Source organism: Plasmodium vivax, chromosome 3 (genome assembly GCF_000002415.2).
Source record: "Plasmodium vivax chromosome 3, whole genome shotgun sequence".
NCBI lineage: Eukaryota > Apicomplexa > Aconoidasida > Haemosporida > Plasmodiidae > Plasmodium > Plasmodium vivax.
In genome coordinates, this window is record NC_009908.2 from 686,464 (window position 1) to 711,650 (window position 25,187).

Below are 25,187 nucleotides of genomic sequence, written 5' to 3' on the forward strand. Positions count from 1 at the left end.
CGGGGGCACCGCGTCGATCCGAAGCCAAAGCAACCTCGCTTCGTGATTCGCGATTTGAGCTTCTCCTTTGGAGCAACTTTCCTTTTTTTTTGAAAAAGAATTAACCCCACGAGGGCAAAGTTGCACGTGAAAGTTCTCGCAAGAAAAACAGGTCAAGTCAAGTCAAGTGCGCTGTGGAGAGCGGCACGAACGGGCGGTGCGCACAAGTGTCTGCGGCATTAGAGGCAGATAGGCTCGCAGCACCGCCTCACAGTTTCGTAGCTTCGTAGCACCCCCGCGGGGGGTCACCCCTCCAAGGGAGACATGCCCGAAAAGTAAAAAAAAATTAAGCGAACGAGTGGCTCCACGCGGAGCCCTCCTCTCCCCCTTCCTCGCCCCTCTCGCAGGTGCGACTTTGCAGCTCGGCCGGAAAGAAGGGGGGGAAATGGCCAAGAAGTGGAGGCGTTTATTTTTTCCCTTATTTTTTTTTCTTTTACAATTGAAAGGCATATTAAAGAAGTAAAATGGATCCATTTCGCCCGATTCGGTTCGCGTCTGGGGGGGGCCTGACCCCACGGCCGGCATGATAGACTGGTTGGTCGCTCCCCTCCCGCGGACGAGGTTGTCAACACAAAACGACCGAGTGCTCCCTCTTGGCGGGGAGGTACCCGATTCGCTTCCCTGGCCTGAACGGCGACGGCTCTCTGGCGCCTGCGGGGGGGGGGGGGGGAGCGGCTAAGAAGGAGCAGCAATGGTGGTGCGCACAGCAGGGGTATCCCGCTTTTGCTTCACCACTCCTACTGCGCGCCCGCACTCACTGTCAAAGGCAACGGAGCACTGCTTATTCCTGCAGGTGGTGTTTATGTGGAAGGGCCTCCTCCCGACGTGATCGATGGGGGTGAGGTCTGCCTGGAGAGGGGGGGGAAAGAATGGGGAGCGTCGGGTGTTTGCGCACCTTGGGCTGGCTCAGCGGTGGGAGAGGAGGGAGTCAGCCTCCATTGTTAACGTTTAGGTTATCCCGGCGAGGGGTGCAAGCGGGCTTCGTCTCGCTCTGTTCGAGGTCCTTTGGGATGCAGTTGATCTGGAGGGTAACGCGGTGGGGCAAGGAGCGGCAATGAGCGGACGAGAAGCTCATGGGGGGAAGACCCTACGGGGTGGAGCGATTCCTCTCCACCCAGGGGGTCACCCCCCTGCCGCAGACCACCGCGAGCAAAATGGACCCACCTCCAGCTTGGACGGGTGGGAGCGAATCTGCTTTCGGCTGCAGCCCTGGGTGGAGGCGCTCTCCTTGGGGCACAGGGATTTCTGGGGGGGTGGCGGTGGAGGGGAGGTAAGCAGTTGTGAGGGGAGCGATCGCGAAGATACGCGGTTGCGAAAAGGCGCTGTGTAGGAGCGAGGCCCTGACTGGCATGACTGCCTTCCGGTGGCCCCCATCCTGCGATCTAACAAGTCTCCTGCTCTATCACGCCAACTGTGCATGTGGCAACTTGCGCTCACCTCCAACTGGGTTACGTAGTGGCTCGGGCTCTTCTTGGGGATGAACGTGTCGGCGCTTTTGTTGGGCACGAGGCAGGTCTGCAGGGGGGGGCGGCACATTGGGCAGCGGCATAATGGGGAGCGGCATAATGGGGAGCGGCATGATGGGAGAGCTGCACGATGGGAGAGCTGCACGATGGGAGAGCTGCACGATGGGAGAGCTGCACGATGGGAGAGCTGCACGATGGGAGAGCTGCTTCACTCGGGCGCCACCCCGGACGGGTCCACCTCTACGTACCGATAAATTCCCCACGTGCCTGTAGTTCCTCCGCGGGGGGGGCAAAGGGTACCTAAGCACGTCGACTCCCCACCTGCAGGGGTTGCTGCTGAGGCTGTAGCTGCTCGTCTTCTTCGAGCTGCGGCGGTCGTCGTTGGTGGGGGGAGGATGCGTGGGGAGGAGGATGTGTTTGGAGAAGGGCGGGGGAGAGATATACTGGGGAGAGATATACTGGGGAGAGATAGACGGGTGCAAAAACGGATGAGTGCAAAGGAGAGAGGATTACACAAGGCAGCCCCCCTTGGACACCCCAATAGGAAAAAGAAAAAAAAACGCTCAGTGGGGTTCACTCTTAACGCATCGGTCGCCTCTTCCTTAGGGACCTCTTTTTTTGGTCCACTTCGCCACTGTGGGGGGAGGGAGAAGACGTGTCGCCATTGGAGATGTAGCGAACAAGGTGGGAAGGAAAAAGAAAAAAAAAAAAAAAAAAAAACTTTCCCAATTGAGCGGTTCATTCTTTGGAAGCTGCCCAGGGGATATGTCATCAACGTGAGGGTCCCTCCTCTGCGTGCATCTACCCACCTCTGCTTGGAGAAGATGCTTCCACTTGCCACCTCCGGGTGAATCCTCCTTCCACACCGTTTGCTCGTCAGGTGAAATGGCTCCTGCTGCAGTATTTGCTTAATCTCTCCAGGGGGAGGTGCAATCATTTTTTTATTCCTCCATTTATCGGTGGAGCTGCTGTTCGAGTCTGCCGTTGAGGGGGGGGGTCCCAAAAAAAAAAAAAAAAAAAAAAGAAAAAGAGGAAATCACTTAAGACGCAGCTCAACACGTGGTGGTTACACGGTGGACTCAAATGGGGAAGCCCCTCGGCTCACCGCTATCTTTGCAATGGCAACCGCTTAGCGGTAGACGGTGGTTACCTCTTCTTTCATCTCCAACTGCGTCAAAGATGGAGGTCTTATTTCGGTGGCTCACATTTCGAACGCTGCTCTTGAAGGACCTCTCGGTCGTCTCATAGGAGAGCTGCAAACGGGGGGGAGAAACACACACTGGTGGGGGGAGCTTACTCTTTTGAGTCATCTTCAGACACGTGCATGAACGCACGCAGGTAGGCGTGACGACTGGGTGGCTCATCCCCTGTGCGATCATACCAGACAGTGCATGGGGTCGTTCGGGTGCGTGGGTTTTCCCGCCGGGGCGCTGCAAAGTGGGGAGGGACTCACACAATAAGCGGCACTGCCCCGTTAAGGGGGGCTAACTCCCCATGGGAAAATGGCCAAGGTGTGCAGCTGGTGTGGTGGTGGCGGTTGCCGGTTGGAAGTGGCCTCCTTCCTGTTGGCCGCTTTACCGTTTCGGCCCCGTTCGGCCATTCCTTTGGGCGAGTTGGTCGCTTGGCGCGCTCATCTTATTCGGCTGGGTTGGTAGACGGAGGACGCGGAGTGCAGAGGGGGGCGGACGGACGGACGGTCAGACGAACGAAACGCAGGCACGCCGTCCACGCGGTCAATTAAACAAACGAACAACTCAACAAATGGGACAGGAGAAAAAAAAAAAAAAAAATGCACATCGTATGCGGGGGAATACAGGTTTGTAGTGTATGCCCCAGAGGGGGAAAGGAAAAAAAAAAAAAAAAAAAAAAAGAGGAAGCCTCCCCGCTAAGTTAAAACGAAAGTGCATGCTCGTTGTGTGGCCCTGCGTGCATTACGCTGTTGCGCGGTTGGTAGCTTATGGACGGGTCTTCTTCTCCTCCTCCGCTTTTTTTTTTTTTTTTTTTTTTTTTTTTCCCCTTCCCTACAGAGTGCACACACTGCACTGCTATGGCAAGCAAAATCAAGAGGAGGTTCCCCCCAATGGGGAGAGCCTCCCGCGCGGAGGAAGTACGTAGGTCACATTTGCACATGCATAGTTGCTAGGCGGCTTATTCATTTTATTCTTTTTTGCCTTGGTAAGGAGGTTAATACCCCCCATAGGGAGTGTACGTGTGTGGGGAAGTGGGCCAAGTGAGGGGGGAGGAGTCCTTCCGGCGAACGTTAAGGTCCAGTATGGTGCCACGCCAGTTGTGCGCACCTGATTGGTTTTCTTTGAGGCTCCTCAGCTGTTCATCACATCTTCGGGGCGACTACTCCAAGCGCCCACTCCACTGTTTCTGTGCCGGCAAAAAGGGAGCAGCCCTCATTTGCTCCTTTCGGGTGGCCCGTTGTCGAGGGGGCTCCTCCTCCCCCACGTCACTGCCCAAGCAGCCGGTGGTACTTCTCCCAGAAGTGGTCGCTCACGAGGTTCTCGTGCGAGAGGGTGAGCTTCGCCTCTCTGTTGGGTTTGCGCGGGGGGGCGGCTGCGCTGATTGGTTGGTCTAGGGGCGGCATCTCCGCTTCGTCTTGGGGCGGCATCTCCGCTTCGCCTTGGGGCGGCATCTCCGCTTCGCCTTGGGGCGGCATCTCCGCTTCGCCTTGGGGCGGCATCTCCGCTTCGTCTTGGGGCGGCATCTCCGCTTCGTCTTGGGGCGGCATCTCCGCTTCGTCTTGGGGCGGCATCTCCGCTTCGTTTAGGGGCGGCATCTCCGCTTCGTCCTGGGGTGATACCATCGCATCGTCCTGGGGCGGCATCTCCGCTTCGCCTTGGGGAGATGCCTCACCCCCTCCACTTACCACCTTGGAACCCCCCTTCCAACTTTGCTCCCCCCTCATCAGGATGGAGCCCCGCCTGAAAATCTCCGGCACCTCATTGTAGTTTATGCCAAACCGAGAGAAGAGCAACTCATTTTTTTCCCTCTTCTGGGTAGTCATCAAGGTGTTATAGGCCTGCTGGTGGGAATACCCCCCCCTCATAACCAAATTCCAGAAGCACTCATTATACTGAGTGTTAATATGGCAGTCGACTTGTCTCCAGCGGAAATAATCCTTTGCTTCCCTTTCTGTTGGGAGCAGGACAATCCTCCCATCGAAACAGGGCACGTAGAGTAGCTTCTGCTCGGGGAAAAACTCACTCCAGTGAAAAGGAAAGGATGCTGCAAAACAGGAGACGATGTTGGTTAGTATTTTATCATGTCTCCTATTCCACAGTTTTGTTTTTCTTCGAAAAAGGAAACTGTATTCGTCTGAGTGTCCGTATGCCAAATCAATTTCGTCAAATTTGAGCATCACTTCCTTTGCGCATGCGTTCATTAGGTGCACCCCGCGCACGTCATTTGGCTTCGTGTACCCGTGTGTCTTTGTAAACGCCTTGAAGCCGCCGCCGTCTATCCGCACCGCGAAGTAGCAGCAGGGCAGCACCCGCCTCTCCTCCTCCAGCTGCTTCACGTACGCGAATTTGCTGTTCGCCATGTTGGCGGTTTGAGCGGAGTGGGCCTCCTATGTGGCCTCTCCCCCTTTGGCACCTTCCTCCGAGTTTTTTTTTTTTTTTTTTTTTTTTTTTCCTTCCTGAAGAGGCCGCGCCAAACGGATCGCCTCACCTTAAAGTGGTGGAAAAAAGTTACCCTCACCTACTACGCGATGTCGTTTCGTCACACATGGGGGAAGGGCGAGTACACTCTTACGCTCGACCGAGGTGAAGCCCATTTGACGACGGGGAACTCTCCTCTGTTCCCACCAATTGGGGCATCTCCACTGCAGTGACAACTTTCGTATGAACAGTTCAGGTGAAGTTCTGCCCCCAAATGAGGGAGGGGCGTGGGTCATTTTTTTTTTTTTTTAAGGGCTGTTTGGGGAGGCGGCGGACCATCGCGACGATGCCCAGAAGGGAGCAGCGAAGTGGAGAAGCGCACCCGATGCGATGCCATCCCCAATGGGTGCCAAAAAAAAAAAAAAAAAAAAAACACAGCTCAGCGTGGGTGAAGCGGGCGAAGATGCCAGGAGTGACCTCCCCCCAGTTGCGCATATCAAATTGTGCAGACCTATCAGGTGCTAACCAGTTGGTTGCGAACAAATGGTGCCCATCGAGCAGGGCACCCCCCCACCGATTGTGCTCGCCACCACGTAGAGGCGCAATGCAGCGATCGCTCTGGAACTTACGGCCGAGTTTGGGGGAAGCCTCACACTGTCCTTCACACCTCAGAATTAGTACTCCTGTTTGCCCCCCTGTTTGCCCCCCCTGTTTACTCCTCGCGGTGCCCCCATATGGCTAACTATGCACCTATGTGTACGCTTGGCACCCCCCGCATGACCACCTTCGTTTGTTTTCCAAGCGGCGTGGTTGCCACCTCCCTTTCATCCTCTGAAGGGGACGGCAGGCTTCGCCCCACCGGCCAAGTGGCGAGTCCTTCTCCCCCCCTTCGCACCGTCCCGGAGCTGCTCCAGCCTTTCTAAGAAAAACTTGTTCAGTCTGGCGTACACTAAGGGTTTGTAGTAAGGACGAAGCGAATGCTTCCCATGGGAGATTGACTCGATTAGCGCGTCCCAGTGAAACACATCCTTTTGCCTAAAAATATTTTCCTTACTAACTAGTACGTTAAATAAGTGTTCATTGTCGAAGGCGAAAGACATGTGCAGGAGGAGCTGCGAGATGGTGGAGTCCTGCACGTACACCTTCTCTCCAAAAATGCCAATCAGGGAGGAGAAGCAGGATAAGATGTTCCCCATAAATTGAATTACTTCACTTCCGAACAAATTGCCGCACAATATTTTTGAAACTAACTTTCTTGCGTCAGCTGGGTTTTTCAGGTTCCACTTTTTTACCTGACCATGTTCAGGCGAAAAACGCTTAAAAAGTATGTGCATGGTATTTGTGTACAGAAAGGGGAAGGACAACTTGGCAATCTCTTCCTGTGCAACCCTCTCTGCATATTTTCTCAGTCGGATGTTCATGCTCAAGGTTTTTATGAAAAGCAGCAGGGCTTTCATTCTGCGTAATCGTCCATCCAGCAATGCTTGCGTTTTTTTGGTTCCCCCCCTGGTGGTTAATTCTTTGGGTGGGGAAGTCACATCTTTCTTGTGCACCCCTAGTTTGTTGCCAAGCTGATAGCAGTGGGACATGTTTGGAATGGCCCACCGCGCTTTTCTTCTGGCCAACCGGAGGGGTGACAACGAGTGGGACGACTCCTCCGTTGCGCTTGTCTCGTTTGCCACCCTCAGTGGGTCTGTTAAGCGGTCAAGGGGGGTCTTTCCCCTAAGGGTAACTCCTACCCTATCGGTGTAGGAAAAAGAGGAATTCCTAGAGGCGCCTCCATTTAATTGCACACAGTCTGCAATGAGGGAGGTACATAGGGACTCCTTAAACTTGCCCATAAATAATACGATGGCAAAATCGAGGGCCGTCCTGTTACACTCATCTCTGACGAAGGGGGAGGTTCCTTTTTTCAGCTGATCGAGGGCGGCCACTACATCGTTTTTCACCAAGTGGTGGTGAATAGAATGACTGCGTCCTCTGCAGATGCCTTCGAATTTGAGCAGCTTCCTGTCGCACCAGGTTTTGCCTTCCACCTCCATCGTGGGGGTAACTAAAAAGAGAGAAAAAGAAACGATCGCTTTGGTGGGGCGCCGCTGCGCTTTTGCGGTCCTACAGGGAGGGGACAAAAAAAATAACACACCCGTAGTGAGTATATTGGCAGCTGGGTAGACATGTGCAAAGTGCAAAGAAAACACATGTGAGGAGCCCCCCCAAAGGAAACCACGCACTATGCTGAGGAGCAATTCTCCTAAAAGGGGTGTTTAAACGGGGGAGCAACTGAGCGGAATGGGAACTTCTCACTAATTGGAATGTGCCCATCTCTATGCTTCCATGCCTTTTTTTTTTTTTTTTTTTTTCTCATTTTTCGCCTGACCTGTTCAGGTAAAAAGTGCACAAAAATGAGAATAGCTAGCAGAACAAACCTTGCACAGGAAAGGAAAAAAAAAAAAAAAAAGTCGAATTAACGCGTCGAGAGGGCGGCTGTCTTTATTTTCCTTTTTCGTTTAAATTCGCGAGGGCGGTTTTACTGTGCCTATGAATTGACACCAATTGGGGGATTTTTTTTTTTTTTTGTGGGACAATATTAAACGTGAGGGCATCGGCATGCGTACGTACACCGGAATGTATGTTCGGCGGTTAATCCGCACGAGGGCTTCTGAGTTGCAGCGGGGCAGGGGAACAACCTTCTTCAGACCTGCGCGCGTGACGATACGTTCGCTTGCTTGAGGATGTGTCTACCCACCACGTAAGGCAGTTAAACGTTGTGCGAGCAGCAAAGGGGTATTTTTTTTTTTTTTTTTTCTTTCCTCCTCACATTTTCTCACCTGTGGAGATAGACTAACCAGTGAAATGACGATGTGCTTTTTCGAACCCCTCTGCAAATCATAGGTAGGCCCCAAGTGAGCACCTCCACGGAGCAAACTTTCCTCCAGTGGGCGATGTGCATGCAGGGATAGGCGCACACGGACGCTGCGCCAACGTACGTAGAAGCATACAGAAGCACCCTAATGTAAACACCCATGTACTTGCCCATGCACCCACCCATCTACACATGCAGGCAGGATGCTGCGAGCCGTTCTCTCCCTCCTGGTGGCCCTCGTGGCCGCCGTGCGATCGACCACGCTCGAAAAGTCGCTCTTCAGCTACGTCAGCGAGTTGTCTTTTTCCGGGTCGTTTGACAATCTCTTCGAGAAGTGTCTTAGGGTTCCAAACAGCATATGCCTAGGGGGGACATCCACAGTCGTCACGTCCAACAGCGTGCCCAAGGGGCTCGTCGCCAAGTGGACCTTTGACGACATGTACGCCGTTGACTACAGCTGGAACAATAACCACATGCACAAGCTGGTGCGCGCGGCCCCCGGTTTTAATGGGCGGGGGTACAGCGGGGCCTTCGTGGGAGGTACTCTGGAAGGAGGGCGCACGACGGGGGAGCCACGTGCACACTTGCTAAGATGAGACGATCAAAAAAAGAAGAAGTCCAAACTGTGCGCTTGCTTAGTTGCGCACCCTTTGAGCTACCCCAAATGGTGAAAACTGCCATCTGATGTTATGTTGTCCTTTTTTTTTTTTTTTTTTTTTTTCCTTTGGTGCACCCCCCACTCCGCAGATAACTCCGGTTTGGTCCACGCCGGCGACACGTTGAAGACGACTCAGTTCACCATGTGCGTTAGGAGCAAAGAGACGTGCCTGTGCAGGGAGGAGCCATCGTGCGCCCCCTTTTTGTGCCACCGTGCACTCCTTATGGTGCCATCGTGAATACACCCTTGTCCTTCCTCCCATGTATGTATGCCACACACACCACGCGTGTATAAAGCTGCTCCCCCTCCCCCGACTCGCAGAGCATTCTGGATATACCTGCTGGAGAGGCCGACGAACAACTTCCGCAATGTGCTTTCGCAGATGTAAGAGTTGGCCTATCGTGGCTGCGTGTGAGGGGCGTGGGCGAGATGGCTCCATGGGTAGGCCGCCCTCCCACGCGCAGATCTCACAGTGCTGCATTCGCAACCACCGCTACCACCACCACCGCGCAGACACGAGGGGGAAGAAACCATCGCCGTGCTGCTCTACCCGCACGTGAACAAACTTTCCGTGAGAGTGCTTACGGGCCGCAATTCAAACGAGGGGATGTCCTCGATGGGGCAACTGCCCCTCAGGAGGTGGACGCACATAGCCATCAAAATGGACGACGCTCGCGTGGAGCTCTACGTCAACGGGGTGCTAGACAACTCGGTGCCGATCAAGCGGGGAGGTGCAGATAAAGCTACCGCTAAGGATAACGCTGCTTCTAATGCTACTTCTAGTGCTACCTCCAACGCCGCCACTCCCGCCAACGCTGCGGGGGGAGAGCGAGGGGGGGACATAACCATCGGGAAGAACGCGCACTACTCCAGCTTCAATGGGTACCTGGACGAGCTGCATCTCTTCAACAGGAGCCTGAACAAGTCAGAAATAATTTCCTTCGCTGTTGCCAGCGTGACGGGGATACACGACACGGAGTTTGCCTACGTAGGAAACTACGACTGTGACTATGCCACGTCGATGCGTGCTGACCTCTGCAGAGAGAATTACCAGCTGTGTTCTTCCTTCCAGCTGTACAGTGGAGGGATCCATTACGCTAGGGTTAATGGGATTTTGACTTCCAAAACGAATTTGTGGTCGTCGGACGTGTCAGAAAATGCCGTTGAGTCGGGGGAGAAGAGAATTGCGCTTTGCTGCAGGGGGGGAGCGGCCGACTCGCCAATGGGATTCGCAAAAGGGAACAGTGCGTCGGAGGAGGCATGGTAAAGAGGGAAAAATGAACGATCAATTCGATGCGGCATTGCGTACATCAGCTGAGTTAATCCCCCGTTTGCCTCCTCTTCGTCCCCCCCAAAATGGGGTGCCCACAAGTGGAGGATTCTTCCAGACCGAAAGGGGGAAGCGGTGGGGGAGGTATGCCTGGACCGCTTCTCCCCTTCAGAAGTTTTGCATGGGGCGCATGCTCATTTTTGTGATAAAATATTGGCAACTCCCTTTCGCCGTTTATTTCGCCACCTGCTTGTCGTCCTTCCAACAGAGCACTACATGTGACGAGCGAAATGGGGCTGCGCAAAAGCCCGCCATTTAACAACGTCCCTAAATTGGAAAGCAAAAAAAACGCGACGTTGGAGGGCGTAGCAGAGGGGATAGCTAGCTAAACGCGCGATTTTTACCTGACCTGTTCATAAATTTTGGGAAAAAAAAAAAAAAAACTGCAAAGGCGCAGCAACAGGGATGGCTAGCTGCCTGGGTGCACAACTTTCACCTGACCTGTTCATAAAAAAGGGGGAAGCGCCACCAAAGGGGGGCTAACCGGGGAAACTGCGAGGGAGAAACAAATTCGCCTGGTTTTCCCGAAAGGCAAAGCAAGTTTCCCCCCAAGGCACAATTTTTCACGACGGTGGCACAGCGAGCAAAGGTTGGACAGTTGGAAATGTCTTTTTTTTTTATTTTTTTTTTTCGCTCGGAGGGGGTTCCTCCGCTGTTGTGGGAGAAACAGCTAAAGGGGGAAATGGCGATAAGTGCAATTACACAAAGTGGAATGACATTCAGCGGAAAGACATGAATTGCAGCGAAGCACCAGTGCGGAGGTGGAGGGGAGGGCCGCGCAAAAATGTGTATGTGTGTGTTTCTTGGCGCACATGCAATAAAGGGGAAGCTGCTCTTATCGCCAGGGATGCCATTTGAGTGTGCATGTGGAGACACATTCGGGAAACTCCCTCTCTCGAAAGGCGCTGTTGTTGTTGTTGCGTTTGCTGCTGCGTTTGCTGCTGCTGCCCCTTTTTGTTTCGTTGGGGAGGGAAGCTCCTCAGGACATGCAGAAATGGGGAAGGGGAAGTTCAATTAAAAGGAAGGTTGGCAGCCCTCCTTTCCCTTTTTTTTTTTTTTTTTTTTTTTTTTTGCAAATAGCGCAGATTGGGAAACTTTATTTGAACGGCTACCCATGTGCATACCTTTGGCTCACACGACTGCTTGCATGTCTGCTCACCGCGCGCTTCGGTCTTCGCCCGTTGACCCCAAGCTGCGCTCCCCTGATGCGCGGAGACAGCGTCATTGGTTTCGCCAGGCTGGCATATCCCCCCTGTTCCTGCAGAGCGGTCGCGCAGTGATTTTTCCAAAGGTTTGCACACAAAGGGGCATGTGCCAAATTCGTAAAGTGAAAAAAAAAAAAAAAAAACGGAAAAGTGGTGTACCAAAACAGTTGCCGCAAAATATTACAACGAAGCATCGCAACGAAACGAAACAACAACACACACTGCTCAGCAAAAACCCATCGAACGTAAGCATTTTTTAACTCGAGACAGACAGTTTGCTTTCCCAAGGGGGTCACAAACAAGGCTGGCTGTCCTCACGCAGCTTATTTTATGAGCGTAAATAAACGCAAATAAATGTAAACATATGCACGTACGTATGTATTATGTTTTTTTTTTTTTTTTTTTTTTTTTTCACTTTACGAATTTGGCACATTGCTTACATTTCACGAGTCTTTTTTGTTTTTTTCGTTTTTTTTTCGTTTTTTTTTCGTTTTTTTTTCGTTTTTTTTTCGTTTTTTTTTTGTTTTTTCTGTTGCTCTTCTGGGGAAGTCAATTTCCCTACAAGAGTTTTCCCGTGGGCCGACGCTTCCCCTTGCGTGCGCGCAGGGCTGGCTTCCCCACTCTGAACACGGCTGCAAAGCGTAGCAGTGTCACCATCTTAGGGGGTCCAACCTGAGGGGAGCTTCCAAAAAAAAAGGCGCTTTGCTTCGAAAGGGAACAACATGGTGCATGCAGGAAGGGACTCCGGCAAAGGGGGAAAGCATGAGGAGGAGGTCGACGCGGTGAAGCGAAGAGACACCCCAAATGGAGACCATAAAGATGGGGGCAACTTGCCAAACAAGAACTGCAGCTCGGCGGGCCACCTAACCTTCAAAGGAGAAGATGACGATTTTTCTGCGCTAGCCAAAGAGAGCAAATCTTCCTCCATGGATGTGGGTCTGGGCTCTGCAGCTTCGGAACAGTCTCCCACCTATTCCAAGGGGGAGAAGCAAAATGGGCATTCGATCAGAAGCACTGAACCCGACTCCTATGGGAGCTCCCCCCAACTGTCGAAGAAGAACAGCAAGACATTCAGTGAGGGTCACTCGGAAAAGGAAGCTTGCAATGATATGAAAAAAAAAATGAAAGAACACCGTGAGGGTGCCAAGGGGGGGAGAGCAGAAAGACAAAGCTGTGTTGGGTCGAACGGAGGGGAGGAGGGACTCCACGCTAAGGCAGACCATCGAAGGGACGAGCGAGGAGAAGATGCACATGAAGAAGAGGTGGCACACCAAGAAAAAGGAAAGCCACCAAAGAAAATCAAAAACGTAAATGAGTACCTCCTAGAAAGAAGGAGCAGCCAAAAGATTACCGTCTTTGTAGGGGAAAAAATGCAGAAGGTTAAGGCGGATTTCAAGTACGGAGAGGATGCACACGAGAATGTAAGTTGCCATGCCGACGGGGGGGACATGAATGAAGGTGCCCATGTGGAAGCTAGCCAGGATGTGCAAACAAACGGTGAGCATAGCAGAGTCATCGAGAAGAAGCAAAAAAAAACGGTCTTCACTGCTCAGTTGTGTGAGCGAAGTAACGCCGATGCCAGGGCGTGCGAAGAGCTCGTAAAGGAGAAGCCAAAGAAAACCGTCTTCGAAGCGCAGCTCTGCCAGAGAAGTAGTGCAGATGCGAGGGCTTGTGAGGAGCTAGCCAAGAGGCAAGAGAAAACCATTTACGAAGCGCAGCTGTGTGAACGAAGCAATGCCGATGCGAGGGCGGGAGAGGACTTAGCCAGGAGGAGCCCAAAACAAACCATCTTCGAAGCACAGCTCTGCGAAAGAAGCAATGCGGATGCGAGAGCGGGAGAGGAGCTAGCCAAGAGGCAAGAGAAAACCGTCTTCGAGTCGCAGGCCAGCCTGACCAGCAAGGCAGACGCCAGGGCGTGCGACCGGTTGGAGGACAAACTGGGGGGAGAAAGCGTCGTGTACGAGGCGCAGAAGTGCGTGAACAGCGCTGCTGATTTTAAGGCCTCCGACAAGATAAAGGAGGTGATGACGCGGAACATGGCGGACGAGTGCCACACGTTGTGAGTCACCCATTGTGAGCCACCCATTGTGAGCCACCCATTGTGAGCTACCCATTGTGGAGGGGTGTTACCTAGTGGGGGATGACCCCTCCACCACTTTGACCCCCTCTCTTTCGCTAACTCTCTTTCTCCCTTCTTTTTTTCCTTTTTTTTGTGCACCAAACTTTTTACCAAAAGAGAGCGGTTCATGTGCCCACTTTAGCGTCCTCCAAATGGGATCTACGGGTTCTGTTTTTTTTTTTTTTTTTTTTTTTTTCATTTTCGCAAAAACTGTTTTTAATGCTCTCCCTTTGTAACGCTTACATACGTTTAATTGTCACTGTGGAAGTGTTGGCATGGCGGGTGGGAAAAAAAAAAAAATAAAGTAATAAAGCGGTAGGGCTGCCCCTTCAGTACAGGCTGACCGCATCTTCCGACGTGATGCCGTAGCTGTTGAGCAAGAACAGGTTGGTGGAGGAGACGTCCACTTGATCCACCCACCCCTGGTTGCCTAAAAGTCTCTCTTGGGTTCTATTTTGCAGAAGCTGTTTGAGGAGATAGCATTTGTAATCGAACCGATCTTTTCCACCTCCCACATCTGCATGTGTAATCCCTTTTGGGGGGGGGTCTTCCTTTCCTGGGGGGTCTTCTTCCTTTGTTGCACGATTCGCTCCATCTGTTGCATCCTTCGGGGCCCTCTCCTGTTGATCCTCTTCTTCTTTGGGATCCTTCTTGCCCAATCCGGTGAGAATGGAAAGTGGGTTCTTCAGTCTGCTCTTCATCAGTTTCATAAAATAGCTGTTCGTGTTTTCGTCTGGCTCACCGTTGGTCTCCCCCCCCTGGTGGTTCGCGTCTTTGGCGGTGGCCCCGGGCTGTTCTTCCTCGTGGAGGCAGCTAGGCTTCTCCCCGCGGTTGTTACTATCCTCACTAGGGGCGTCTCCCCCTTCCCCCCGATTGGCATCCTCCCCCCGTTTGGCGTCCCTCCTTACGAAGAGGCTTTCACTCAACGGTTCTTCATCGCGCAGAAGGAACCGCTCGCTCCTCCGCACAGCGGCTGATGCAGTCCCGAAAGGGGGCTCCCCACACAAATCGTCGCCAGATGTGAGGAGGAAATTTCTCATGCTGCTCAGGTCTGGCTCCTCCGCGGGTTCATCACCTACGGGTTCATCACTCACGGGTTCTGTACGCAGCTGCAGGTGCAGCTGCATCTGCCTGTTCAGGTACTCCTGTTCTCGCAACTTGTAGGACAGCTTCTCACTGAAGGAGAAGTGTTTGCCCCCTTGGAGGTCTACATCTGGGTAGAACCCATTGGTGAGCACCTTCTGGAAATCTCCCTTTGCCTGTGGTTGCCCATTTGGGTTCTTTCCCACGGGATCTACCTCCGCAAGGGGGTCCTTCCTGCCGCTCTGCATGCACAGCGGAATCAGATGCAGGGCGTCCGAAATTATGTTCGTCTGGTTCGTTAGCTGCTCCTCCAGCCACTCGTGCAGCTTCTCCTCGCGCGTTAGCGCTTTCTTATCGCCCTGCGGATTTATGCCAATGCCTAAACGTTTGGCAGTCTCATCTTCGGCAACCGCCCGCTCATCAGTTTGCTCCCCCTCCTGTGCACTCCCCCTGCGGTAACCACCCGGAGCGTCGCTGTGGTCTTCCCTCCTGTAGTCACTCACGCGTTCTTCATCAACCGAACCGGTGGGTTCTGCCTCTCCACGAAAGGAGCTGCCCCGTTCGTTAACTCCATCCGGGTGGTGTTTCCCACTGCGCGCATCGAAATGGGGGTCCCACGTGGGATCTACGTCAGCGGCGAGTCCTCCCAACGCACTTGCATCTTTGCTCATAGATGTAGAACCCATGGGTCCGTGGTTCATGGGGAATGCCCCGAACGGATTAGCTAGCGAGCCGCTCTGTTTATCGCCCATGCCCATGAGGTTGTGCCTGTTGAAGGAGTCACCGCCGAGGAGGTAGTTCTGGCTCCAGCCGTCTTCACCTGCGTCTGGGTGGTTCACCATCGAGGCGGCGGCACCGGCGGCACCGGGCGGGATGTTTCCGCTAACATTCCCGCTAACGTTCCCGCTAACGTTCCCGCTATGGCTGGCAGTTGGCCCGGGTCCCACCCCACATGCCATGCTGGGGCCGCCCTTCGCAAGAGCCGCGCTGTTGGGAAACCTAACCGGGAAGGGCGCATTCGCAGGGGAGCCCAACGCGGGGGGCACCCCTCCCATTAGCACGTGACCACTGGGCGGCCTCCCCACCTCTTCATAATAGCCATCCATACCGCTCGGATTGCCCAGTGCACCCCCCTCCACGTGCTTAGGTCCTCCCATATAGGTGTTACTCCCCATGCTGCCAGGCGGACCGCCAGCTGCATGCATAGGGAACATGCTCTCCTCATGTGCATCTAGCAAGTCGTCCGAAAGGTAGGGAGGGCCTTTGTTCTTCTGGGGATGCAAATTACCCATCATATTAAATTTCATGTTCATCGCATTTGCATTAGCCTTTAGGGGGATGCTATTAGCATTGAGGGAGATGTAGTTGGGGTTTGCGGGGCCTCCCCTGTCAAGCAGCTTCCCGTTGCTCATCTTCTGTTTGCTCGTTAGGAGGGAACTGCTCGAGTTGGAGAAGGTGGCAAAGGGGGGCGGGTTCACTCCGCCTCGGTTCATCAGCGGGGTTGGGAAGCGAGGCATGTTGGGGGGGCTCGGCGGGAGGGGCACACCTGGCACGTTGGGCACGCCGGGGACACTGGGAGGACTGGGCTGACCCTCACTGAAAGGTATCCCTTTACTAACATCCACATCCGGCGGAGGAGGAATGGCATTCGCCATCAAGCCAACATTCATGCTGTTCACCCCTGCGTGTTCGAAGGAGGAAGTGTCCTTCACGTTTATATCCCCCAGCGGGTTGTTCTTCTGCCCCTGTGTCTTTTTCATTTGTCTCATCGGGGGTGTCTCCAGGAGGGGCGGGGGTCCCCCGCTGTGCATGAAGTTGGGGTTGTTAATGAAATTGGGGTTGCCCATAAGGTTAGGATTTCCCATAAGGTTGGGGTTTCCAATAAGGTTGGGGTTTCCAATAAGGTTTGGATTTCCCATAAGGTTTGCATTTCCCATAAAGCTGGGGTTGTTTATCATATTGGGGTTGCCGATGTGGCTGGGCAGACCGAGCTTCCCCTGACCATCGTTCGCGCGCAGCACGAGGCCCTTCCTGCCGCCGGACGAGGAGGTCGCGCCCATTCCACTATACGGTCTACCGTCTGAGTAGGGCGGGGGGGGGACGGCGATGCTGTTCGGATCCCCAGGGGTGCCACCCGGCTGTGTCATTTTGCTCTTATTAGAATTGAAAAAGAAATCTGTCGATCCTTCCGCTGTGTTGTTAGCCCCGATGTTGCCGCTGCTCATAATTTGAGGTGCCTCCCCCTTTGCGCCGCTCAGATTGGAAGCTGCGCCGCTGAGATTGGCCGCTACGGCAGCTCCCGCCTGGCCTTCCCCAAAGGGGTTGCCACCACTGGCGAGGTTGCCACCACTGGAGAGGATGTTGCCGCTTCCCAGGTTGGCCGCGCTGCTCCCCTCGTCCGCGGCGAGCATCGGCTGGCCGAACAGATTCGCCTGCTGCTGCAGCAGAAGGGAGGACTCGTAGAAGTCGTCACCTGCAAACAGGGCCGCGTTCTTATTCTTCATATTTCTCATCTTCTTGGCCTTCTTCCCCTTCTTCCCCCCCCTCCCGCTCTTCATGCCCTTCATTCTGTAGTCCCTAAGATTTAGATTGGCTCTGTTTCCGAGGGTCATCTCGTCATGATAGAAGAATGGACCGCCGGGAAGGTTCCCATTCCTCATTAGGTCTCCCAGTGTGGGGTCATACCATGGCCCGTTTGGATTCATCAACCCAGGGGGAGGAGGCTCCAACGCATTTTGCTGTTCCCCAAGGATGCTACTTTGCATCTGCCTGCCTTCCTCCAGCTCATCATTCCTCCTTAACCCATCAATTGGATGGTACCCTGCCTCGCTGAACAACAACCCACTGGGGGCATTTCTCCTGTGAGTGTCAATCAGATTTGGGTTTCCACTGAAGAGGTGGCCATCACTTGTATTTCCTTTGGGGTCCATTCTAAGGATGTAATCGCTCGTGTCGTTTCCAATTCGCTTGTGCCTTTCTTCCTCGTAGGGGTTGCCCCCAGGGGGGTTCCCAGCTCGACTCGCGCTTCGCCTGGGGTGGTCTCGGTCGAGGTCCCACTCCCGATCTCGGTCTCGGTCCCGATCGCGGTCCCTGTTTTTATTTCGCTCCCTTTCCTGGTCTCTCTCCCTTTCCCTCTCCCTCACTCGGTCTCGCTCCCCATGCCGGTAGCCGTTCCTGTCCCGGCTCCTACTACGCCCGTGGCTCGGCGAGCGCCTGTCGCGGCAGCTCCTCTCGGGCGCGCGGGGCGAATCGTCGTGCGCCCTGTGGGGGTCCTTTTTGTCTGTGGGTTTCTTCTTGGCGTGTCTTCTCTCCTCCTGGTGGGCCTCCTCGCGGCGCCTCTCCTCGTGCCGCCTCTCATCATGGCGCTTCTCCTCGCGACGCCTCTCTTCATGGCGCTTCTCTTCGTAACGCCTCTCCTCGTTGCGCCTCTCATCCGTCTTCACCCTCTTCCGCCTGTCGTCGTCCCCCTTCCGGTGCGCACTCTCCACTTCGTGCTTCTTCCTCTCGTGCGCCCTCTTACTTTCACTTTTCGCGTCGCTGTTCCTTCTTTCCTCCCCCCTGCGCTTATCCTCATGTTTTTTGTGGCTGCCCCTTGCCCTGTCGCTATGTCCCTCCTCGTGGTCATCCTCGTACTTGCTGTGGTGGTTTTTTCTCTTCATATTTTGAACCCGCTGCGGTTGGGAGGATGCATATGAAGGGGGGGAGGTCCCTTCACGTTGGTAAGAAGCTGCCAATCTTTTTTCTTCTTCTCCTTCTTCCAGCGCCAGAGACGTAGATAGGTAAAATGACGAGGAAAAGGAAAGTGACCCCCCCGGAAAGGTACCTACCGCTGACAAACCTTCACGCGGAATGCCCTCTCAGCTTAGTAAGCACATACATAGCAATGCTATACAAAGGGGATGAGAAAAAAAAAAAATTCGCCGCGTTGGCATGCAAAGATGGCACATAAATCGTGTAGCAATACCTGCCAAGTTACCGCTATGTGGCCGCTTCTTTTCTTTTTTTCCTCATCCAACGTGGTGAAGAATAAAAAAAGATGGGGAAAGCAAAATGGGCTAATCGAACGTTTAGCAGATTGCCCCTTGCGCGGTTTAAGGCGTTTTGCCAAAAAAAAAAAAAAAAAAAATAAAAATAAAAAAATAAAAAAAATAAAAATATGAACAAAAACGTATGAACAGAAACGCATGAACGCAAACGTGGCAACGGAAAAATAGCTTTTCCGCGAGGGAAGAAAAAAATTGCCTGAACAGGTCAGGTAAAATTTCATGCCGTGCGAAATGGTATGCCGCAAATATTTACTCATTTTTATATGTGCCTCTTTGCACGGAGTAGGGGGGGCCCTCGCCATGGCCGAGTTGTATCCACTGATCGAGTGCTCACGTTGAGGAGCGGAGAATAACCCACCAGGGGACCTCCCCCCGACGATGTCGCAGTGGAAGTTGAAGCTACCTGACTGTTCAGCAGGGGAAAAAAAAAAAAAAAAAAAAAAAAATATACAACACAGGGCAGTGCAATGCAATACCATGCAACGCAACGCAGTGACGTAACCGCGTCCCTATAATGGTGCCTCCCCCATCTGGGAATCCCTGCCGGTTGTCTTCACCCAAACGAGGTGTGCACATGTGACTGGTCGTGTCAACCCCAGTGGAAACTACCAACCGTGTGTGTGATGAAGGCAGGCGGGAGGGGGGAAGCCTCTCACACTGGGATGATTTCCCAATGGAAGTTGCACACAAACGGGGAAAAGATAATTTCGGAAAAGATAATTTCGGAAAAGATAATTGCGGAAAAGATAATTTCGGAAAAGATAATTGCGGAAAAGATAATTGCGGAAAAGATAATTGCGGAAAAGATAATTGCGGAAAAGATAATTGCGGAAAAGATAATTGCGGAAAAGATAATTGCAGAGGGGGAGGTCCATTCATGCCACGCAGCGCTCACCACCCGATTAAACACATCATTTGGAGAGACCCTCCTTCCCAACACCGAATTGACTAACCCTCGGGGACGAAATTTTTGTACTGTTGGTGCGAAATGTGCTTCAAATAAATCTGAGCCGATTCAGGCAGTTCTTTCACGTATGCGGCTGGGCACCCCGCGTACTTTGCAAAGGAGGCAAGGATGGTATCGTTGGGGACGTATGTGTTGTCTTTTACTACTACGTTGTCCTTGATTACGACTCTCTCCCCAACCACGCAGTTGTTCCCGATGACGACGTTGCTTCCGATGAGCGCCGCCTTGATGATGCATTCGTTTCCGATGAGGACGTTGTCTCCGATGGTTAGGGTTACGTATGAGGAGGTCGGCGGGTCGTCGCCTCTATCACTTCTGCCGCTGCTGCCGGTTCTTCCGCTGCTGCTGCTTCTTCCGCTGCTACCACTTCTTCCTCTGCTACAGCTTCCCCCCCTTTGCGGCTCGCGCCCCTGCAGGAAGCACGGGCAGATGAGCGTCTTCACCCCCACCACGACGTACTTCCCAAAGTAGAGGCTACTCAGGTCCCCCCTCAACATGGCTCCGCTTTTTACAATGGACCTCCCCAGCATGTGGATGTTCCTCATGCCACACAGAATGGAGTCCCTGGAGACTTTATTCCCTGAGGCCGTCAAAATGTACTGCGCGCGGTTAAACGTTTCCGCCTGCTTGAACGTCGCCGTGTTGTGCGCCTCCAGGTACCCCTCGCTCAGCAGGTTCATCAGGCGCGCGGGCCCCTCGCCCAGCTCGTTCATCGGACCGCAGAGGGTGCTGTACGGGGGGGGGAAAAAGAAGGGCGATTTTTGCACACACGTGAAGGGGTGAACGCAGCGGAAACGCGACGGGGAGTAGTTAGCCAAAAAAGGAGTGGACGTCTTCCTTGAGAGTTGACACAAACGGAGGTACTTCTCTCCCATGAAGGGACACACATTGAAGAAGCTTCATTTGGCATAATCACCGCGGGGTAAGCGGCCAAGTGGACGTGTGGGAATTTTTTTTTTTTTTTTTTGGCCCCCAAAATGATTGCTCAGCGGTGCACATAGGTTGGCAGCACTTGGCAAAGCACAGCAGTGTGGCCTTTACGCAGTTGTCAAATTCTGCAGGGGGAAGCGGCAGGCAAGTCAGGAACGGAGGGAGGTCGCCCAGTGGAGGAGGTGCAAAAGGGAAGCCCGCCGCGTTACGAGAACGGGGCGCGCAAATGAAGAGAAGGCACCCACCTGATGGTGGATGGGGGAAGCGCAACAACAGGTCGATGGGTAGGGGAAAAAAAAAAAAAAAAAAAAAAAAAAACAGCCAAGAAGGCTATGCGATCGAAATTTTAACTTAAAAAAAATAAAGCAAAATAACGGATAGGCCAACCCATTTGAAGGAACAATTTGTGAAGTAGACCCAAGGGGGAAGAAGAAGAAGAAAAATAAGCGAAAAAAAAAAAACCAAAATTCCCCCCAAATGATCCAATTGAACCGGACGAACGAAACGAACAAGGCTTGTTGGGGGACGGCGGATGATGCCCCACCGAAGGAACGACACAGCGAGGAGATGGCCACCTCCATCCACAGATATGAGAGAGTATACATGAGCTACCTCCACCTGCAGTTTTGCATCCTCGACTTTAAGGATACCATGTTCATTTCGGTGACTGACGAACGGAACCAGTTGACAGACCTGCAGGCGTCCTACCCTCTGAAATATGTAAGCCGCACAGGCAGGGAGAGACGCGCAGAGTGAACTCCCTCGCGTGGGAGGAAAAAAAAAAAAAGAAAGGGGGAGGGGGTACCCTTCGATGAGTGATGAAGTAGAGTGATTGCCGCACACGTGGGAGAGCTGTTAAAAGGTCCAGAGTGAGGTGCTCGCCCGTTTGTTGTGACTACTCAGTGGGAGCGGCAACCGAAACGCTTCATCCCACAAGCAGTGGAGCTGTTGGGGTATTTACCTTTGCTTAATTTATTTATTTTATTTTTCCTCTTTTTTTTCCTCTTTTTTCCCCCCCCCCAGGCGGATGCGGACAACACGGCGTGTCTGGTGGGAGAGCCCCACTCGCACGGGAACGACGTGGCGCGGCTGCTAGGTAGGAGCGGTTAGGCGGCCGGGGAGCGGCCATAGAGCTGCCATAAAGCTGCCGTAGAGCTGCCGTAGAGCTGCCGTAGAGCTGCCATAAAGCTGCCATAAAGCTGCCGTAGAACTGCCATATGGCTGCCCTAGAGCGGCGCAAAACAGCGCGAATAACCGCAACCCTGCGCACCTACCTCTTCCCCCCCACCGCAGGCATCAAGTTCAAGATCCCCTTCTACGTGAGCGTCAACGTGGACGAGGGCGACGAGGGCCTGACGAACTTCATCTTCTCCACCTGCCTGGAGATGCTGAAGCCGCTGTTCAGCGCCCGGGGGGGCGCCCCAGGGGGCACCTGCGGGTCTACCCAGAGTTGACCATGCAAAGAGGCAACCATAGAGAGACATCCTCCAATGCAGATTTACACAGCTGTTCTTTTGATTCCCCCTCTTCGAAATGGTCCCATTCCGGGGGGCCTTCCCCCGACGCAACTTCGCCGTCTGGATACCACTTTGCTTTTTTTTTTTCCTCCCCTTCTTTTTTCCCACTTGTCATTTTTATTTCTCCCAACGTTGAACCTCCCAAGGGGGAAGTAAAGCGAGCCGACGTGCCGCCACCCCAGATATTTCAAACGGACGTTTGCTCCCCATGCAGGGGGGGTACATCACATCGGTTAGCTACAACATGTAGGTGTGGCTAGCTAAAAGGAAAAAAAAAAAAAAAAAAAAGCAGACGCTTTGCCTGACTATGGGGCGGTGCGCCGAACCGCGGCACGTTCGAGGGAACCGCAGTGGAAAAAAAAAAAAAAAACAACAAAAAAATAAGCAAACAAAGGAGCTACTCGCTAAGCAACTCGCTATGCAACTCGCTATGCAACTCGCTAAGCACCCCGCTGAGCAACACTTCTACGAAACGAGCTAAACAACGCAGCTTATCGCGCCAAGCGACAGATGAGGGGAAAAGAAATGTGGGGGGAGGAGAAGGCTTGCCACACCGCTACGCCATTAAAGAGGGGCCTCCAAAATGGGGAAGCGGCAAATCTCAAACAGGGTAACAATGAACAGCGAGAGGGAGAGAAAAAAAAAAAAAAAAAAAACTTCAGTTGCAGGTGAGAGGAACCGAAAGTGATTTTGAAAAAGCAAAATATGAAATTTGTTTTTTTTTTATACCATCTGGCTATATTCCCCTTGTTTAGCTTTTCACTGACGTGTTCTGTGCGAAGAGGAGAGAGCCCTGCCTACTTGGGGCACCACCCCAGGGACCCCTGTCCTTTTGCACGACTGCCAGGAAGGAGGAGGAGGAAGAAGAGGTGCGCCGAAAGGGAGAGCCACAACTGCGTCACCAGATGTGATATCAAATGTGTGGGGAAGTCCCACCTGTTTGCAGAGCGGAGAGGTGGAGACCATGAGGGGGGGACTTGCGAAGGGGGGGTCAGCCCCAGGGGGGGGGAGGAAGTTACACCGCATACACCGCATGGGGAGGGACAAACTACACCTCGTAGGGAGGAGAAACCCCCCGCGCAGCAGTTGACCAAGCAGGAGAAGCGGTTTGCCAGGATAAGAAGCGGCGTGGACAGGCTGCTCTTCGTCAACAGGAATTTGTTGGAGGCTCTCCAGGAGGGGGACCCCCACGATGACGCGAAGGGGGAGAAGAAGACGACCAAAAGGACCAAAACGACGAAAAGGACGAAGACGACGAAGACGAGCGTGCAGGCGGATGGCCAGTGCCCAGAAGAGGCAGAAACGCTGCTACACCGAGTGGGTAGCTCCCACTTTGATGAGGAGCTCATAAGAATGTATGCCAACCTCATCGGGGGGATCGTCGACGGGGGGGTGATCCCCTTGGCGGGTGTAGAGTCCGGGGGGGAGGTGGACTCCTTGGACAGGGAATTTCTCAATTACGTGGCGGTTCTCCTATTGCGCGGCGAGGGGGGGAGTACCCCTGTGGAGAGTGCCCCGGGTACCCATCTGGGTGGCACTGCCAACGAGGAGACCCCCCTCAAAGGAGAGGACCACGTGAGGGAGGTGGCCAAAAAGCTGCTGCTCCTGAAGGAGGCAATCGCACAGATAGCCAAAGAGAACAACATAAAAATCGCTAGCATCTACATAGACGACGAAACGGGAGAAGTGAAGGTCAAGCGGAGCACCTTCCAAGATGGGAGTGAAAGGAGGAGCAACTGGAGGTTAATTTTTTTGGGAACAGGGTCTATGTACCCCTCAACGAACAGAGGCACTTCTTCCTTTCTACTGCAAACGATTAAGAAGAAGTGCAATGAGGCGTTCCTCTTCGACTGCGGAGAGAACACCTTCATAGCTTTGCAAAGGGCAAACATTAAGATGAGCAAAATAAATAATATTTTCCTTACGCACCTGCATGGGGACCACTGCCTGGGGTTGATCTCCGTCCTGACCATGCTTAGAAATTCGAGCGCGATTAACATTTACGGCCCAGAGGGGACTCACCGCTTCTTAAGGAGCACCTTCAGCGCGACCTACTCGAAGCGGATGGCCAGGTTCTTCGTGCATGAGATGCGGGCGGGGGGAGCGCAGCCTCCCAACACGGGCAAGCTGTCAACCCGAAGGGGCGAACAGTCAACCCCGCTAGGCAAACTGCCACCCCCGCTGCCCAATATGCCAATCGCGCTGCCCAATCTGCCACCCCCGCTAGGCAAAGTGCCACCCGCTTCCGCGCGAAAGAAGCGCGACGACGTGGAGGTCCTCCTCCCGGACGAGCGCAACACATACGCAGTGTTCCGAAACGACCACTTGGAAATTCTGGGCTTCCCCATCAAGCACACGGTCCCCACCATCGGCTACGTCATCCGGGAGCTAAACGTCGAGAGCAAGTTCAACGCACCCTACATAGATGAGCTTATTAAAAGGAATTACAATCAACTGAAGAAGTGCAAATCGCTCGAGTTTGACCCCCACAAGGTGTATGAGCATGTCATTAGAAAAATGAACGAGGGGGACGTCGTGGTCTTCCCAGATAAGACGCAGCTTACGTTTGGAGATGCCTACAAGGAGGTCTACAGGGGGAGGAAGGTGGTCGTTTGCCAAGACACCTATGATGCATCTAGTTTGGAGGAATTCGCAACCGATGCGGATGTGCTCATACACGAGGCGACGAACAGCTTGATCGATTTGACCGACCAGGGTGTCGCTCCCCCGGATGGGTTCTGCGAGGATATGCAGTGTAACGGCGCAGACATGCAGTGTAACCGCGCTGACGCCGCTTCTAACCTGGCTGACGCCGCTTCTAACCGCGCGGATGCCGCTTCTAACCTGGCTGACGCCGCTTCTAACCGCGCGGATGCCGCTTCTAACCTGGCTGACGCCGCTTCTAACAGGGTGCCCCCCCTCCTCGTGCGGAGGTACAACCAAACCATTGCCGAGCGGGGGCACTCCACGGCCAACATGGCGGGAACCTTTGCCAAAAGAATCAACGCCAAGAGACTCATTCTGACTCATTTCTCGCAAAGGTACATTGGAGATAACAAGCTGAAGAACATAGCCACCATGCGTAGAATCGAGCGGGAGGCAGAGGAGTCCTTTCGAGGGACCTCCCAGGGGGGGAGTGAAGACGCGGCCGACTGCTCCGGCCCCCCTGACGAAAGTTGCCACGGCGAAAAGGAAGTGATCGCTGCGTATGACGGCCTAATTGTCTACGTACCTCCGCAGAGGGTGAAGTGAGTGGGGCGTCTCTCACCCATTTGTCTCTGCAGTTCCATGAGGGGTGGTCCCGCCCATCGGCGCCCCCCCGCTTCGCTCGAATTGTGGGCGATGGGTCGGTCGGT

General features: G+C 53.6%; 9 protein-coding genes across 9 annotated transcripts; 4 read left to right on the forward strand and 5 right to left on the reverse strand.

The window, feature by feature from the left end:
* Nucleotides 1-101: 101 nt before the first annotated feature.
* On the reverse strand, nt 102-2,898 carry PVX_096210 (hypothetical protein, conserved; the record flags this gene model as incomplete). Its single annotated transcript, XM_001612746.1, has 9 exons — nt 102-690; nt 798-888; nt 986-1,060; nt 1,204-1,284; nt 1,477-1,554; nt 1,754-1,963; nt 2,311-2,483; nt 2,656-2,758; nt 2,887-2,898. 9 exons carry the CDS (start codon nt 2,896-2,898, stop codon nt 605-607), a joined length of 909 nt encoding a protein of 302 aa, XP_001612796.1. The 3' UTR covers nt 102-604.
* Nucleotides 2,899-3,960: 1,062 nt separating this feature from the next.
* Nucleotides 3,961-5,055, reverse strand: PVX_096205 (hypothetical protein, conserved; the record flags this gene model as incomplete). The annotated part of the gene is made up of 1 exon (XM_001612745.1): nt 3,961-5,055. One exon carries the CDS (start codon nt 5,053-5,055, stop codon nt 3,961-3,963), a length of 1,095 nt encoding a protein of 364 aa, XP_001612795.1.
* An 882-nt stretch (nt 5,056-5,937) lies between these two features.
* PVX_096200 (hypothetical protein, conserved) lies at nt 5,938-7,155 on the reverse strand (the record flags this gene model as incomplete). Its single annotated transcript, XM_001612744.1, has 1 exon — nt 5,938-7,155. One exon carries the CDS (start codon nt 7,153-7,155, stop codon nt 5,938-5,940), a length of 1,218 nt encoding a protein of 405 aa, XP_001612794.1.
* Nucleotides 7,156-8,179: 1,024 nt separating this feature from the next.
* Nucleotides 8,180-9,901, forward strand: PVX_096195 (hypothetical protein, conserved; the record flags this gene model as incomplete). The annotated part of the gene is made up of 4 exons (XM_001612743.1): nt 8,180-8,516; nt 8,724-8,778; nt 8,956-9,018; nt 9,274-9,901. The coding sequence occupies 4 exons, from the start codon at nt 8,180-8,182 to the stop codon at nt 9,899-9,901; spliced, it is 1,083 nt and encodes a 360-aa protein (XP_001612793.1).
* A 1,990-nt stretch (nt 9,902-11,891) lies between these two features.
* On the forward strand, nt 11,892-13,232 carry PVX_096185 (hypothetical protein, conserved; the record flags this gene model as incomplete). Its single annotated transcript, XM_001612742.1, has 1 exon — nt 11,892-13,232. The coding sequence occupies one exon, from the start codon at nt 11,892-11,894 to the stop codon at nt 13,230-13,232; it is 1,341 nt and encodes a 446-aa protein (XP_001612792.1).
* A 385-nt stretch (nt 13,233-13,617) lies between these two features.
* PVX_096180 (hypothetical protein) lies at nt 13,618-16,929 on the reverse strand (the record flags this gene model as incomplete). The annotated part of the gene is made up of 1 exon (XM_001612741.1): nt 13,618-16,929. One exon carries the CDS (start codon nt 16,927-16,929, stop codon nt 13,618-13,620), a length of 3,312 nt encoding a protein of 1,103 aa, XP_001612791.1.
* A 2,436-nt stretch (nt 16,930-19,365) lies between these two features.
* Nucleotides 19,366-20,097, reverse strand: PVX_096175 (hypothetical protein, conserved; the record flags this gene model as incomplete). Its single annotated transcript, XM_001612740.1, has 1 exon — nt 19,366-20,097. The coding sequence occupies one exon, from the start codon at nt 20,095-20,097 to the stop codon at nt 19,366-19,368; it is 732 nt and encodes a 243-aa protein (XP_001612790.1).
* A 694-nt stretch (nt 20,098-20,791) lies between these two features.
* On the forward strand, nt 20,792-21,768 carry PVX_096170 (hypothetical protein, conserved; the record flags this gene model as incomplete). The annotated part of the gene is made up of 3 exons (XM_001612739.1): nt 20,792-21,034; nt 21,338-21,410; nt 21,608-21,768. 3 exons carry the CDS (start codon nt 20,792-20,794, stop codon nt 21,766-21,768), a joined length of 477 nt encoding a protein of 158 aa, XP_001612789.1.
* Nucleotides 21,769-22,341: 573 nt separating this feature from the next.
* On the forward strand, nt 22,342-25,083 carry PVX_096165 (metallo-beta-lactamase domain containing protein; the record flags this gene model as incomplete). Its single annotated transcript, XM_001612738.1, has 2 exons — nt 22,342-22,358; nt 22,614-25,083. The coding sequence occupies 2 exons, from the start codon at nt 22,342-22,344 to the stop codon at nt 25,081-25,083; spliced, it is 2,487 nt and encodes an 828-aa protein (XP_001612788.1).
* Nucleotides 25,084-25,187: the final 104 nt, after the last annotated feature.